The sequence below is a fragment of the Salvelinus namaycush genome, chromosome 6 (genome assembly GCF_016432855.1).
Source record: "Salvelinus namaycush isolate Seneca chromosome 6, SaNama_1.0, whole genome shotgun sequence".
Classification (NCBI taxonomy): Eukaryota; Metazoa; Chordata; class Actinopteri; order Salmoniformes; family Salmonidae; genus Salvelinus; species Salvelinus namaycush.
In genome coordinates, this window is record NC_052312.1 from 46,255,709 (window position 1) to 46,272,735 (window position 17,027).

Here is a 17,027-nt window from a genome sequence, read left to right on the forward strand (position 1 = left end):
AAACTCTCATTTAGACTGATGATTACACCCCTGCACTGCTCTAAGTTTCTACCAAAGGATTGGCCTCTGAGTGTCTCGCGCTCGCGCTCACACACACTAAATCAGGCCTTCTCTTTACACGTGCTCTGTGAATATAATTATGTGTATGTGCACCGGGAGATTTAGTACGTGCTTTAATACAGCACTACAGATAAAGATCTCTGGGTTAGCAGATAGATAACTACCCACCTGTGGTGTTTGTGCAAGTGTTTTCCCATGCTACCTTTCTCTCTCCTTCTGTCTCTCTTTCTGGGCTCCTCAAACTCCTTCCCTTTCTCATTCTCCCTCATTTCTTACACACACACACACACACACACACACACACACACACACACACACACACACACACACACACACACACACACACACACACACACACACACACACACACACAGTAGTGAAACACACATCTCGGACCCACAGAGGACCCTGACTGCAACAATTCCCATCATCTTCGTCATCTTCATCTGTAGCACTCAAGCTCTTTCCAGTAGGAATCTGAACAGGTGGTCATCACACCAGCGTCAGGGTCAGACTGAAAATGCACCCCCCCCCCCCCCCCCCCCCCCAACCATTACAGTTTCCATTTTAAGGGTATAGGTTACACGTGAAGTCCCCCTACCGCTGATCCTGGTGGTGGAGCCGGGGAGCTTGGAAACTGTATCCCCCCTCTGAGCCGGAATGGCTCTCTGAGTGTTTATTACCCACAGATCCATTTCTCCTTTGTGGCTTAAAGACCTGATGGTTTCTCCTTAACTCGCTGGATGATGGGATGAACCGTAATGGTGACCACTCTGTCTCACTCTTTCCCTCTGATTGATCACAGGGCAATCAAGAACGGGAAAGGGCTGCATAGCAAGAAGGAGGTCCCCATCCACAGAGTGGCTGATATCTCTGGGGTAAGATGGATTACTGTGAGAGAAATGTGTGTGTGCGACTTTGAGGAATAATTGTGTGTGTGTGTGTGTTTACTGTGACTAGGCTTATATGTTGTGTGTTTTCCCCCCTGCAGTGTGTGTGTGTTTACTGTTATGTGACTAGGCTTATATGTTGTGTGTTTTCCCCCCTGCAGTGTGTGTGTGTGCAATGTTCCTGCACATTCTTGGGCCAACATTCTTCTTGATAATATAATTGCCAAACCTTGACCCACCAGTCTCAATGCCTTCCAGTCTCTCCCAAACCCCCCCCCCCCGGACAAACCTTGACCCACCAGTCTCAATGCCCTCCAGTCTCTCCCAAACCCCTCCCCAGGACAAACCTTGACCCACCAGTCTCAATGCCCTCCAGTCTCTCCCAAACCCCTCCCCAGGACAAACCTTGACCCACCAGTCTCAATGCCCTCCAGTCTCTCCCAAACCCCTCCCCAGGACAAACCTTGACCCACCAGTCTCAATGCCCTCCAGTCTCTCCCAAACCCCTCCCCAGGACAAACCTTGACCCACCAGTCTCAATGCCCTCCAGTCTCTCCCAAACCCCTCCCCAGGACAAACCTTGACCCTCCAGTCTCAATGCCCTCCAGTCTCTCCCAAACCCCTCCCCAGGACAAACCTTGACCCACCAGTCTCAATGCCCTCCAGTCTCTCCCAAACCCCTCCCCAGGACAAACCTTGACCCACCAGTCTCAATGCCCTCCAGTCTCTCCCAAACCCCTCCCCAGGACAAACCTTGACCCACCAGTCTCAATGCCCTCCAGTCTCTCCCAAACCCCTCCCCAGGACAAACCTTGACCCACCAGTCTCAATGCCCTCCAGTCTCTCCCAAACCACTCCCCAGGACAAACCTTGACCCTCCAGTCTCAATGCCCTCCAGTCTCTCCCAAACCCCTCCCCAGGACAAACCTTGACCCTCCAGTCTCAATGCCCTCCAGTCTCTCCCAAACCCCTCCCCAGGACAAACCTTGACCCACCAGTCTCAATGCCCTCCAGTCTCTCCCAAACCCCTGGTCAGGACAAACCTTGACCCACCAGTCTCAATGCCCTCCAGTCTCTCCCAAACCCCTCCCCAGGACAAACCTTGACCCACCAGTCTCAATGCCCTCCAGTCTCTCCCAAACCCCTCCCCAGGACAAACCTTGACCCACCAGTCTCAATGCCCTCCAGTCTCTCCCAAACCCCTCCCCAGGACAAACCTTGACCCTCCAGTCTCAATGCCCTCCAGTCTCTCCCAAACCCCTCCCCAGGACAAACCTTGACCCTCCAGTCTCAATGCCCTCCAGTCTCTCCCAAACCCCTCCCCAGGACAAACCTTGACCCTCCAGTCTCAATGCCCTCCAGTCTCTCCCAAACCCCTCCCCAGGACAAACCTTGACCCACCAGTCTCAATGCCCTCCAGTCTCTCCCAAACCCCTCCCCAGGACAAACCTTGACCCTCCAGTCTCAATGCCCTCCAGTCTCTCCCAAACCCCTCCCCAGGACAAACCTTGACCCACCAGTCTCAATGCCCTCCAGTCTCTCCCAAACCCCTCCCCAGGACAAACCTTGACCCACCAGTCTCAATGCCCTCCAGTCTCTCCCAAACCCCTCCCCAGGACAAACCTTGACCCACCAGTCTCAATGCCCTCCAGTCTCTCCCAAACCCCTCCCCAGGACAAACCTTGACCCACCAGTCTCAATGCCCTCCAGTCTCTCCCAAACCCCTCCCCAGGACAAACCTTGACCCACCAGTCTCAATGCCCTCCAGTCTCTCCCAAACCCCTCCCCAGGACAAACCTTGACCCACCAGTCTCAATGCCCTCCAGTCTCTCCCAAACCCCTCCCCAGGACAAACCTTGACCCACCAGTCTCAATGCCCTCCAGTCTCTCCCAAACCCCTCCCCAGGACAAACCTTGACCCACCAGTCTCAATGCCCTCCAGTCTCTCCCAAACCCCTCCCCAGGACAAACCTTGACCCTCCAGTCTCAATGCCCTCCAGTCTCTCCCAAACCCCTCCCCAGGACAAACCTTGACCCACCAGTCTCAATGCCCTCCAGTCTCTCCCAAACCCCTCCCCAGGACAAACCTTGACCCACCAGTCTCAATGCCCTCCAGTCTCTCCCAAACCCCTCCCCAGGACAAACCTTGACCCACCAGTCTCAATGCCCTCCAGTCTCTCCCAAACCACTCCCCAGGACAAACCTTGTCATCTGATCTATAGATTAATCACTCTAAGTAATATCCATAATACCAGTCCCCCCCCCCCCCCCCCCCCCCCATATTATAGCAATAAAGGCTGATCTAAATATAGATCCCTCTGCGTTAATAAAGTCATCTAGGAAGTTGTTTACGTGTTCCAGGGACAGCAGAGAGCGTCTCTGCTTATGAAAATTGATTGGGCTGCTCACTAAATGAAGATTAGATTTTACTCCGTGGCCATAAAACGTGTTAACGGGGAGTAATGAGATGCACGTCCGTACCCACACTCTCTCCACACTCTCTCCACACTCTCTCCACACTCTCTCCACTCTCTCTCCACTCTCTCTCCACTCTCTCTCCACTCTCTCTCTCTCTCTCCACACTCTCTCTCTCTCTCTCTCCACACTCTCTCTCTCTCTCTCTCCACACTCTCTCTCTATCTCTCTCTCTCTCTCTCTCTCTCTCCACACTCTCTCTCTCTCTCTCTCCACACTCTCTCCATGGACCACGTACGTTAAAGCACATAAAGGAATGACGGCTGGGGACACTCCCTCCCTCTCATTCTGTCCACCTTACGTCTTTGTTTTACGAGAAGGCTTGTCCGTGCTTTAATGGACTGGGCAGTCAGTCTAGGACGTGTGTTATTGTTTAACGCCCGCATAGACACACACACACACACTGTTCTCCAGTGTAATGAGGTGTGTGCATGCATCTTTCTGTCTGTACCTGTGTGTGTTGATCTTGCCCAGCCCCCCCTCTAAAGACGCTCCATCTCTCTCAGCAGCCCTCTGTGTTTCACTGCAGCCATATTAGAGGGTGATATGACACATTTGCATGTCAGCTTGTTTCCCCGTCACTCTGAAGACTGACAGCCGCCCAGGAATAGATTCTTGATACCATGTCAATCTGTTGATGACTTCTGCCAGTCAGGGAGAACAAGCGTGTGTGTGTGTCTTCCTCCATCTTAAAGTACTGCTCCCTCTTGGCTGGAGAGCCGGGCTGTAGTGGCCGGGCCGTGGGGGCTGTAGTGGCCGGGCTGTATTGGCTGGGCCAGGCTAATGTAATGAGCATTCTAATAAAAATGCAAAAATCTCCGCCTGTCACACACACACACACACACACACACACACACACACACACACACACACACACACACACACACACACACACACACACACACACACACACACACACACACACACACACACACACACACACACACACAGGGATATTACAGAGAGGGATTATGTAGATGGAGTGGGTTATATTGAGAACAATACAGTGGGGATATATATTGGAGTACAGTGGGATGTGTGTATATACATATACAGTACATACAAAGGTGCTGAGTGGATATGGCACTGGGGCACTTCTCTCTCTCTCTTCACCCCCCAACACACAGGTTACATAAACACAGTCCCTCCTGACTCCTGCCCCCCAGCCCGCTGTTATATGTGTGTGTGTTCACCTGTTTCCTTATTGCCCACCTTTCTCCATCCCAAGAGTTCATCTGAACAGAGAAATAATGTTTAGTTTAGGGCTAGATTCCTGCCCAGTAACTTTAATCACCACAGCAATGTTGACTTTGCACCCTGCAATCCTGAGCTACCTGGTGCTTGATGGAATAGTTCCACCTTGTCAACTACATATTTCCTCATCCTCCTCAGCCAGTACATCTGTTTTGCCAGAACACATCTCTCTTCCTCTACACCCCACCCCCCACCCCACTACATCTAAATCATGAGAGAGTGCTAGTGAGTCACTGCCTGGTTTGTTGTGGCTGCATTGGCCTGCCTGCCTTAGCCTGCCTGCCTAGCTGTGTATTTATTAATATAACTCTCTCTCTCTCTCTGCCATTAATTCATCAGCCTGTCTGAATAGGCAATGATTTAGCCACGCTTGTAATTCTGGCCTTGGTGTACCCACCAAGCCAGTGACTCACCAGAAAGGGACAGAGAGAGAGATATGAGGCCTAGCAATGTCATGGTGAAATCATCGGTCCGTTCACCTTTACCGAGAAACCCCACGCAATGAACTTCAACCTAATTTACTCATCTGCATATGAAGTGGATGGACTAAGACTGAGGTGTTTGATCCACTATCAGACCATCCAGTTGACATGAAGATCTGCATATGAAGTGGATGGACTAAGACGGAGGTGTATGATCCACTATCAGACCATCCAATTGACATGAAGATCTGCATTGCTAGGGTGAAGCTGCTTCTCTGAACATGTTTCTTTCTTCTCCAGGAAACACAGAAGGCCAAGCAGTTCCTGCCTTTCCTCCAGAGAGCGGGCCGCTCAGAGGCGGTGGTAGAATACGTGTTCAGTGGCTCCCGCCTCAAACTCTACATGCCCAAAGAGACCTGCCTCATCACCTTCCTCCTCGCCGGTAAGTAGTCCATCCGCGAGGGCCGTTAGGCAACTTCCTGGTTTAGCGAATTACATCCTGGTTTAGGTAACTTTCTTCCAGTTACACACAAATCAAATGTATACGTCACATATACAGTTTACAGCAGGAATATAAGGTGCTGCGAAATGCTTGTGCTAGGAGCTAACAGGGCGACGTGTCTTTCAGCGCCATCTTGTTGGCTACCTCAGAGATTGGAGCGGCGCCTGGTTAGACTATTAGTTATCAGTCTTTTAACTCTGTAACCAACATTTGTTTTTGTTTACTTCCAGTTTAATAAAAACATAGGCTAGTAGGGGAGTGTATGTATGTGTGTGTGTACAGTACGTGAGGAGAGGTGTGTGTGTACAGTACGTGAGGAGAGGTGTGTGTGTACAGTACGTGAGGAGAGGTGTGTGTACAGTACGTGAGGAGAGGTGTGTGTACAGTACGTGAGGAGAGGTGTGTGTACAGTACGTGAGGAGAGGTGTGTGTACAGTACGTGAGGAGAGGTGTGTGTAGGGTACGTGAGGAGAGGTGTGTGTACAGTACGTGAGGAGAGGTGTGTGTACAGTACGTGAGGAGAGGTGTGTGTACAGTACGTGAGGAGAGGAGTATGTGTGTGTGTACAGTACGTAAGGAGAGGTGTGTGTGTGTGTGCCAGACAAATCAAGCCAGGTGCAGCGTCACGGCCCCAGCTCAGAGGTCACGGTGTCTGATAGCAGAGCTAGCGGAGCGCCCAGCTGTTAGCAGTCATTCACTACGAAGGTCGACAGGGTTCTGGTGAAACCACGCCAGCCGGCCCCTGGCACCATTGGGATGGCGTGTAGCTGATGTGACCTTTCACCTCATGCGGGCATTGACCCCCCCCCCCCCCACACACACACACACACTGGATCCCTGCCAGCGACCTCCCCACTCTGCCTCGTCTGACATTTTGTGCCAAGCCAGGTGAATGAACGCAAAACTGATTGTAAATCAGTGTCAAGGGCAGGGCTCTCCAACCCTCTTCCTGGAAAGCCACCGTCCTCTAGGTTTTTGCTCCAACCCTAATCTAGTGCCCCTGATTCTAGAAAATAGTTGCTTGCTAAGATGAATCAGGTCAGTTACAACTGGGACTGGATTGAAAACCTACAAGACGGTGGCTCTCCAGGAACAGGGTTGTAGAGCCCTGGTCTAGAGGGCATTTGGGGTATGAGGTGACCATTTTGTGCCCGGGAAACAGTTGCAAGAGAAATATAGGCTACAATGTACTGTAGATTGGTTATGGTTGCATTTATACTTTGTCTGGCAGCTCAGCTTTCTGTCTGGCAGCTCAGGTTGATTTGTGCAGACAATTTAGATCAGAATCAGTCGATAGCAGGAATGCTTGTGTGTTTTAGATTAGATGAGACTCCATTTACTCGACTAGCCGTAATAGAAGCATTACATCTAATCCAGGCATCTATCTATCGGTCTCTATTTCAGCTCTGTCATTGACCAAACAAAAGAAGAACCCACTTCATTCATTTCCCAACAGGACACCACCATATATTCATGATAACATCATCCCCGGTTTAATTGTGCATGTCTTCCATTGTAAATGTTTTAATTAATTTGGTAATTTGTTTCTAAATGTCTTTCCCCTTTGTCGTTGGTTTTTGTAATTAATTATTTTCTCCGCCAGGCATTTTGACTTGACCCTCTCTCTCCACCAAACCACCTAGGCCTTTATTAAGACTGGTTGGAAATCTGACATTATAACTTGAAGCACGCTCTCTCACACACACACACACACACACACACACACACACACACACACACACACACACACACACTTGCGTGCTTGTGTTTTCTGTCATTGGAAATTATTTTATTCAATCAGGGGTTATTACCATATGACAATAAGCACATTATGGCACAGAGCCTGTTTATTTGATTAAGGTCGTTCCCCGGTAAAAAGGTTTTCTGCTAGGAAATGACAGTTCATGTTGTCTTTAATAAACACATTAAGGCCAGATTAACGCTGATTGATACAAACGATCCTTGCTCCCCTTTTTAATATGAGGTGCTTCCGTTATGATTAGCCACCGCACTGCATCCTGACCACCCTCACCTTTCCTGGAAGGTGTGGGGGTGTGTGTAATAGTTTATTCATTTATTTGTGTGTGTGTTATTGCTGCCTGTGGGTTTGTGTGGTCATGCCTTTGCCTTTGATGTCGTGTTACGTCTTTGTCTGCGTGTGTCACGTGTGTGTATGTTGTGTATTGTCCATTGTATGTGTGTGTATTGCCCAGAGTTCATGTGCGCCTCTGTGGTTCTTATTGAGGTTAGAGACCCCTGATATATAGTACTGTTGGCATAACATAACTACCCCCTGTTATCTCTCACCCTACATACCCGTATCTACTAACACTACCCCGTTATCTCTCACCCTACATACCCGTATCTACTAACACTACCCCACTCCCATCTTCATGTCCTCTCAATGTGTCAAAGTTATCTCCATGTTTTATGCACCTATCTCCCTCTGTAACCCTGTGTGAAATGTCACAAGGCGTCCCAAATGGCACACTCTTCCCTACTTAGTGCACTACTTTTGACCAGGGCCCTGATGAAAAATAGTGCACTACAGTGTCTTCAGAAAGTATTCATACCCCTTGACTTATTCCACATTTTGTTGTTACAGCCTGAATTCAAAATGGATTTCATAGATTTTTTCCCCTCAACCATCTACACACAATACCCCATAATGACAAAGTGAAAATATATTTTTCAAATGCATTGAAAATGAAATACAGAAATATCTAATTTACACAAGTATTCACACCACTGAGTCAATACTTTGTAGAAGCACCTTTGGCAGCGATTACAGCTTTGAGTCTTTCTGGGTAAGTCTCTAAGATCTTTACACACCTGGATTGTGCAACATTTGCCCGTTTCATTCTTGAAAAAATTAATTCAAGCTCTGTCAAATTGGTTGTTGATTATTGCTAGATTTTCAAGTAGATTTAAGTCAAAACTGTTACTCGGCCACTCGGGAACATTCACTGCCTTCTTGGTAAGCAACTTCAGTGTAGATTTGGCCTTGTGTTTTAGCTTATTGTCCTGCTGAAAGGTGAGTTCATCTCCCAGTGTCTGGTGGAAAGCAGACTGAACCAGGTTTTCCTTTTTTTATATATAAAAAAAAAACTCCCCAGTCTTTAACAATTACAAGCATACCCATAACATGATGCAGCTAATACGTTGCTTAAAAATATGGAGAATGGTACTCAGTCATGTGTTGTATTGGATTTGCCCCAAACATACCACCTTTGTATTCAGGACAAAAAGTTAATTGCTTTGACACATTTTTTGCAATATTACTTTAGTGCCTTGTGGCAAACATGATGCATGTTTTGGAATATGTTTTATTCTGTACAGGCTTCCTTTTCACTCTGTGAATAACGTTAGCATTGTGGAGTAACTACAATGTTGTTGATCCATCCTCCCCGGCGACTGAGTTAGGAAGCCTGTATCTTTGTAGTGACTGGTTGTATTGACACACCATCCAAAGTGTAATTAATAACTTCACCATGCTCAAAGGGATATTCAATGTCTGTTTATCTACCAATGGTTGCCCTTTGAGGCATTGGAAAGTCTCCTTGGTCTTTGTGATTGAATCTGTGTTTGAAATTCACTGCTCGTATGTGTGGGGTACAGAAATTATGTAGTCATTCAAACGTCATGTTAAACAATTTTTTAAAAACCTTTATTTAACTAGGCAAGTCAGTTAAGAACAACTTCTTATTTAAACACTATTATTGCACACAGAGCCCATACAACTTATGTGACTTGTTTAGACTTGCCGTAACAAAGGAGTTGAATACTTATTGACTCAACATTTCAGCTTTTCATTTGTAATTATTTTGAAAAAGAATCTAAAAGCATAATTCCACTTTGATATTGTCTGTCGGCCAGTGACACAAAATCTCAATTGAATCCATTTTGAATTCCAGCTGTAACACAACAAAATGTGAAAGTCAAGGGGTGTGAATACGAAGACACTGTGAAGACACTGTGAAGACACTGTGAAGACACTGTGAAGACACTGTATATGAGCTTAAAGATGCAGTCCTGGATCTTAAGCCCTTACAAATCCGTTAAACACATTTTCATATTGGATTTTGTAACATATCATATGAATTGTAAAAAATATATACAGAAATTGAATGTCTTAACCTATCATAGGAATAGAAATAGATGACGCCGTTCACAATTCTGCACCATTTTCAGGGACCGTTTTTGACTCGTGAGCACTACTTACTTTAATTTGACCTATATTGTCACAACAAAATCCTGCAGCATCAGGAATTGAATATTTAGTCCATAATGTTGGTTGATTGGTGGTTAGGCTTTTAGCAGGCCAAAAGTAGGCTACATGACAATTGCAATAATGTAAATATAACCGTGTGTTAGTGAGGGTTTTCAGTGAATTTCACCAATCATACCTATTTTTAATTTTTCTCTCATTTTGTCTATCATAGTTGAAGTGTACCTATGATGAAAATTACAGGCCTCTCTCATCTTTTTAAGTGGGAGATCTTGCACAATTGGTGGCTGGCTAAATACTTTTTTTGCCCCACTGTATATATACACTGCTCAAAAAAATAAAGGGAACACTTAAACAACACAATGTAACTCCAAGTCAATCACACTTCTGTGAAATCAAACTGTCCACAAAGGAAGCAACACTGATTGACAATAAATTGCACATGCTGTTGTGCAAATGGAATAGACAAAAGGTGGAAATTATAGGCAATTAGCAAGACACCCCCAATAAAGGAGTGATTCTGCAGGTGGTGACCACAGACCACTTCTCAGTTCCTATGCTTCATGGCTGATGTTTTGGTCACTTTTGAATGCTGGCGGTGCTCTCACTCTAGTGGTAACATGAGACGGAGTCTACAACCCACACAAGTGGCTCAGGTAGTGCAGCTCATCCAGGATGGCACATCAATGCGAGCTGTGGCAAGAAGGTTTGCTGTGTCTGTCAGCGTAGTGTCCAGAGCATGGAGGCGCTACCAGGAGACAGGCCAGTACATCAGGAGACGTGGAGGAGGCCGTAGGAGGGCAACAACCCAGCAGCAGGACCGCTACCTCCGCCTTTGTGCAAGGAGTAGCACTGCCAGAGCCCTGCAAAATGACCTCCAGCAGGCCACAAATGTGCATGGGCTTTGAACAGGGCTTTGAACAGTTTAATGAAAAATGTTTTGTTGTGAAAACAAGTTACTATTGATGTTCCAGAACAGATTTCACTTTGTTTCCAAAGTTAAACTCTGGGTAGCTGCAGGAACAGGGTTGGAGAAGCCATGTTACACAGAGTTTAGGTGAAATATCACCTGTCGCTCAGCAAGAGGCTGCATGCTCCTCAGTGGTTGATGTGTGGAGTGAAATAAGTCTTCCTATAAGCTCGTATTTCTATATGCAACCCTCTGTGAAAGCAGACTTTTCAAGGTTGCTACTAAAGAGGATCCCAGGTGCTACTATATTTATTTCTCAGTTGCTTATATTAAGCACACACTTACTATAAAACCGGAGTAGCCTACCCGGCATGATTGAAAGGAAAGCGGCTCCATTCGCTATTCGAGTACATACAGATGACATCTCTTTTTTCCCCTGCCCCTGTTCCTGCCCATTTTGATAATGGCCCATTCTAAATCTAAACAAATTGTAACTATTAATAAAGATTTCATTGAGAATAGTCTGATGGGTGAAATATGAGAAGAGCACGTGCAGCCTGAGGCAAGTAACAGAGCGGCAACTTTTTTTTGCATCTTTCTCAAACAATTTTAGGCTGGGTTTCTGTATAAGCACTTTGTGACAACTGCGGATGTAAAAAGGGCTTTATAAATGAATGTGATTTCAACGCGCACACACACACTTTTTTTATTTAACCTTTATTTAACTAGGCAAGTCAGTTAAGAACAAATTCTTATTTACAATGACGTCCTACCCCGGCCAAAACCGGAGAACGCTGGGCCAATTGTGCGCAGCCCTATTGGACTCCCAATCACGGCCGGATGTGATACAGCCTGGATTCGAACCAGGGACTGTTGTGACGCCTCTTGCACTGAGATGCAGTGCTTTAGACCACTGCACCACACCCTTTGTGGATGTATTTTTATTCACCAAGAATAAGGGCCACGTTCCTCTTCGCTAGCTGTGGGAGAATAGAGCTGGTTTCTAAAATACGTGTTCTATACAGGCATGTCCATAAGCTGCGTCCTAGTTGTCTAAAAAAAAACAACGCTTAGCTCCAAACCCTTTAGTGTGTGTACTTTACTGTGTTTATACTTGTGATATCGCTTTTCAACAGTAAAAACAATCTGGTATTCAACATTTATTAATGTATATAATGCCTATAATCATTAATTAAAAAGTCCCAAAATGGATGTACCAATCCTAGTATGCTTCTTTAAGGGCCCTGTTTGCGTAGACTGTGTAGACCCCTGTAAAGAGCTCTGCCATGCAGAGTCATGCCTTGCAGGTAGGCCTATTCCTCTGCTAGGTGCTATTGGGTCTGCATTGTTTTGCGCTCTCTGTCTATCCCCTACCGTCTCTCCTCGGGTAAACCACCTTTCTCTCTAAACCACGTACGCTTGTGAGCACAGTTCCCCTTTAGATATTTATTTTAAAGGGAGGCTGGAGAGAGACTTCTGTTTTTCTCTCCCTTCACTCCTGTCTACTCCATGGAGACACCTCAAAGCCTCCCTCTCCCTCCCCTTCCTACTTGCTTTCCTTCCTTCCGGAGTTTTCCGGGGAGTGCTCCTGTTCCCTAAAAGAACCAAGAGGAGAGGGAGAGAGGCTCTCAAAAGAGAGAGGGAGGAAGGGAGGGGGATACAGAGAGAGAAGCCCCACTTCAGAGTGGGCCGGAGGGGTGCTCTGGGGAAGAAGGGATGTTCCTCTCAACTCCTCTTCTCTTATCCACATGCAACTTTCATGCGATGGAGTGGGTTTCTTCTTTCGTGGAGAGGGAGAGGAAAAAAGGAAAGAACAGAAGGCCTAGAAGTGTGTTGTGTTCAATAGGACCAAAAAATAGGACGAAAGGAGACAACAGGATAGTCCCTCATGGAAGGAAGTTTCACAGTGGCCACGCCCTTCTGGTGGGGTATGAATGTAAAAATACCTCAATCTGCTGTTGGCGCCTATACAAATTAGCTCCAAGGTTTCTTGAAGTCTTTCATTTTCTTAAATTAAATACTGTGACAGTTTTCTCATTAGCTGGGAATGTTGTTTGAAATTATCGTTATCGACCTACTGTATACCCCTTAAATATATCAATTTTAGTGTACGGGGTGACTGGTTGAATCACTAGCATAGCTTGCCATCGATTCACTGGTTGAAGTTGAAGTAACTTTTGAGTGTAATGGAGTTGACTGGTGACTGACATGAATCAGGCTTTCCGTTATGAAAATGTGGCACCTGACATTTGAAAGGCAGCATTTTAATTTACCTGACATTTGAGATATTTACCGAAACCATATGCATTAGGTGTGTAATGTGATTAGGGTCTCCACCACGGTGCTCAGAATGACAGAAATCACATTTAGAATGGGGAGGGGGGAGGGGGGGGGGTGAAGTGGACATGATGTCCTTTCAAAGATGTGTTGCAGGGTAAATAAGACTCTTGTGTTGCAGGGTAAATAAGACGCTTGTGTTGCAGGGTAAATAAGACGCTTGTGTTGCAGGGTAAATAAGACGCTTGTGTTGCAGGGTAAATAAGACGCTTGTGTTGCAGGGTAAATAAGACGCTTGTGTTGCAGGGTAAATAAGACGCTTGTGTTGCAGGGTAAATAAGACGCTTGTGTTGCAGGGTAAATAAGACGCTTGTCTAGGAAAAGATGAAAAGTTTCAAAAGGCTAAAGCTTGCACATGAAGAGAGAACATCCCATTTTGTGTGTTTGCCTGCCCTGGGAATAGGCAAAGTGTTGGTGTGTCTGCTTAATCCCTGTGGGTGCGGTGTGTGTTGTATTGAGCTAGCTTAAAGGGACATTTTAAAAACTTTCAACTTCCAATTCATCATCTCCAGCACCCCAACATCAACATATGTAAAAATGGCAGTTTTGTATAAAAAAAGATAAAGATAAGTGTTTCCAATGACATCATCAACCAATCAGCAGACAGTTAGTAGGTAATGCCTACTCACAATTGGTTAAAATCGCATGATGCACACCTTATCGTTTCTCTTTTTAAATGCACAACATAGAAACACACCATTTTCACTAATGGTGATGCTGGAGATGATGAATATGAAGTTAAGCTAAAGTGAAACGTCACTTTCTTTTTAACTGTCTCGCTGTCTGTGGCACTGCAGCTTATGGAGATTCACTCACTTCCTGGAAATTGGGAGCTGAGAGATGGAGCAGCTTTAGCCCAGAGACTGTGTGTGTGTGTGTGTGTGTGTGTGTGTGTGTGTGTGTGTGTGTGTGTGTGTGTGTGTGTGTTACTGAACTAGCTGGCAACCAGGTAGTGGGTGTGGGTGGTGTGTGTGTCTGGAGCAGTCCCATAAACCTGCATAATGAAAAAGGATCCTGTGAATTTCTCTGGTTGTCTGATGAGGCAGTTCATTAAGGAGTTCTCCTCGTCTTCATGTTTTTCATTAGCTCTGTTGTAGAAGGAAAATATTCACCAGTTTGTAAATTGTTAATGAATGACAAAACAATAAAAAGGTTTCTTATTTTTTAGTTGCATTTTCCTGTTTTTGTCCCTACTAAAAAAACATTGAATCTCTTTTCAATATCAGTCACTCATTTTTTTTCTTCTCACATCTACTGTCTCTTTTATTCACTGTCAGGCTTTTTCTCTCTTGCTCTCTCGTTCTCGCTCAATCTCTTTTTTTGTCCTCATGCAATTCTTTCCTTTTCCTCCGTTAACCATGGAAGTGGTATATAATGTCTACTGTTAACTTCCTTGTTGTGAGTGATGTTGGGGGAAATGGTTTGTATCAGTCATCCATTGTAGATAGGCAGGCAAAGTGCGAGTGAAGTTGGCCATAGTGAATGACTGTAATACAATGAGCTTTAGCTCACTCTACAATCACTGCCTTGCTTTGCTCTTTGAAGGAGAAATGCAGTTTCTTGGAAATAAATAAATGTTGCTTATTGTTGCATGATGACATTGATGGATATGAATGTGAACACAGGCCTAGTACTGATATTAACAGGTTGATCATGTGCTTGGCAGGCTGATCATGTGCTTGGCAGGCTGATCATGTGCTTGGCAGGCTGATCATGTGCTTGGCAGGTTGATCATGTGCTTGGCAGGTTGATCATGTGCTTGGCAGGTTGATCATGTGCTTGGCAGGTTGATCATGTGCTTGGCAGGCTGATCATGTGCTTGCCAGGCTGATCATGTGCTTGCCAGGTTGATCATGTGCTTGGCAGGTTGATCATGTGCTTGCACTCTGAAAAGGAAAGTGAATGAATGGGGTGAGTGTCTGACCTGGATAAAGGGACATGGTGAAAGATCATTCATTGTCACTGCCCTGTCGTACCTCAACTCCTCTAGTCTGGCTCACCTGTATGTGACTACAGTCAGTCACATCCATCGAGATGGAATAAGAATATATAAAACGTAATATCACTAGTTTAACATCTATGACCACACCATCCAGACAGGTCTGAGGCAGTGAGGGTTGGAGAACACTAAGATGCGATCAGACAAGACGCATGGATTGCAGATTACATGACGCTGATGTGCTTTTGTGCACTAAGGGTTTCTCTAGGTCAGGGATGGGCAACTGCTGACCCCCTTTTGTAGGCCAACGGATCAATTCCCCTCCACCACGCAGGGTCTCAACTTACTGTTGAGAGGTAGAATACACAAGGTGTCATTTGTTTGTGCATCAAAGTTTTTTTTGTATCTATATTTTTTCCTTTTATATTTTTTATAATTTGATGTATTTTATCCCCCTTTTCTCATCGCTGCAACTCGTCAACGGTGTCGGGAGGCGAAGGTCGAGTCATGCTTCCCCCGAAACACAACCTGCCAAACCGCGCTTCTTAACACCCGCTCTTTTAACCCGGAAGCCAGCCACACCAATGTGTCGAAGGGAACACAGTTCAACTAACGATGAGGTCAGCCTGCAGGTGCCCGGCCCGCCACAAGGAGTCCCTAGAGCGTGAGGAGCCAAGTAAAGCCCCCCCGGCCAAACCCTCACCTAACTGCGACGCAGTGCCTTAGACCGCTGCGCCACTCGGGAGGCCCTGCAGTTTTTCTCTTTTGTCAGTTAATGTCCATGTACTCTTATAATCTCCACCCGGCACAGCCAGAAGAGGACTGGCCACCCCTCAGTGCCTGGTTCCTCTAAATTTCTTCATAGGTTCCAGCCTTTCTAGGGAGTTTTTCCTAGCCACCATGCTTCTAATTTGTATTGCCTGCTCTTTGGAGTTTAGGCTGGGTTTCTGTATAAGCACTTTGTGACAATTGCTGATGTAAAAAGGGCTTTATAAATACATTTTGATTGATTTGACTGACAGTCACTCAATTAGCGCATGTCAGCAAAACTCTTTTTTGGGAGGTAAGTTAGTCTAGCTGCCAGCTATCTAAACTTATAGGAATCATGGTCGAATTACCAACCGAGGGGCCCCCATTGATTTTGTTAGTCACTCACTCAGATATCTTATTTAAAACTGCTAACATTTATTTCCGCCTCATGGCAAAATGTGTAGAATGGCAGGAAATGAACTCTAAAACGTACATTTTTTCTCTGCTGTCAAGAGGGAGTCCACTAAAAAAACATTCTGCTTAGGGTCCTCAAAAGGCTACGTCAGGCTCTGACTGCATGTGTGGGTACACAGACCTGCAAACCACTGCGGCCCCTCATGAGTCCAGATTTTTTTGTGGCCTTCATCCCCATCATAGGTAACCATCCTTGGTCTAGGGTATGATGAGAGATCTGAAGGGAGCATGGGGAGATACACGGAGAGGGAGGAGGGGGAGGGATGACTCGCCCAGCAGGAAGCGGCTCCGTGTGGTGCATTTACCCCCCGCCGCACTCAGCCCTCCCAGCTCCATGTTATACCAGCCTCACCCCTCCTAGCTCCATGCCATACCAGCCTCCTAGCTCCGTGCCATACCAGCCTCCTAGCTCCGTGCCATACCAGCCTCCTAGCTCCATGCCATACCAGCCTCCTAGTTCCATGCCATACCAGCCTCCTAGCTCCGTGCCATACCAGCCTCCTAGCTCCGTGCCATACCAGCCTCCTAGCTCCGTGCCATACCAGCCTCCTAGCTCCGTGCCATACCATCCTCCTAGCTACGTGCCATACCATCCTCCTAGCTACGTGCCATACCGGTATGTATGCGGTATGTGGTGATTTGCAAAGAATTTCTATCTTAACACTTCGGAATGTACAGGGAATTTGTTGTTACTCTGTCCTACCTTAAACATAAGCTGAGCTAAGCTAGAGATGCCTCCAAAAGCCTTGTTTCTGTAAATTATACTTGGACTTTAGTTATTCAATA

The 17,027-nt window shown here is 46.2% G+C and overlaps 1 protein-coding gene across 1 annotated transcript in view; it reads left to right on the plus strand.

Moving 5' to 3' along the window:
- LOC120049154 (staphylococcal nuclease domain-containing protein 1-like) overlaps positions 1-17,027 on the plus strand; it is a 311,592-nt gene that overhangs the window by 62,144 nt on the left and 232,421 nt on the right. Inside the window, 2 exon segments of the mRNA XM_038995382.1 lie at positions 866-938; positions 5,402-5,543. Coding sequence (XP_038851310.1) covers positions 866-938; positions 5,402-5,543 — 215 coding nt within the window.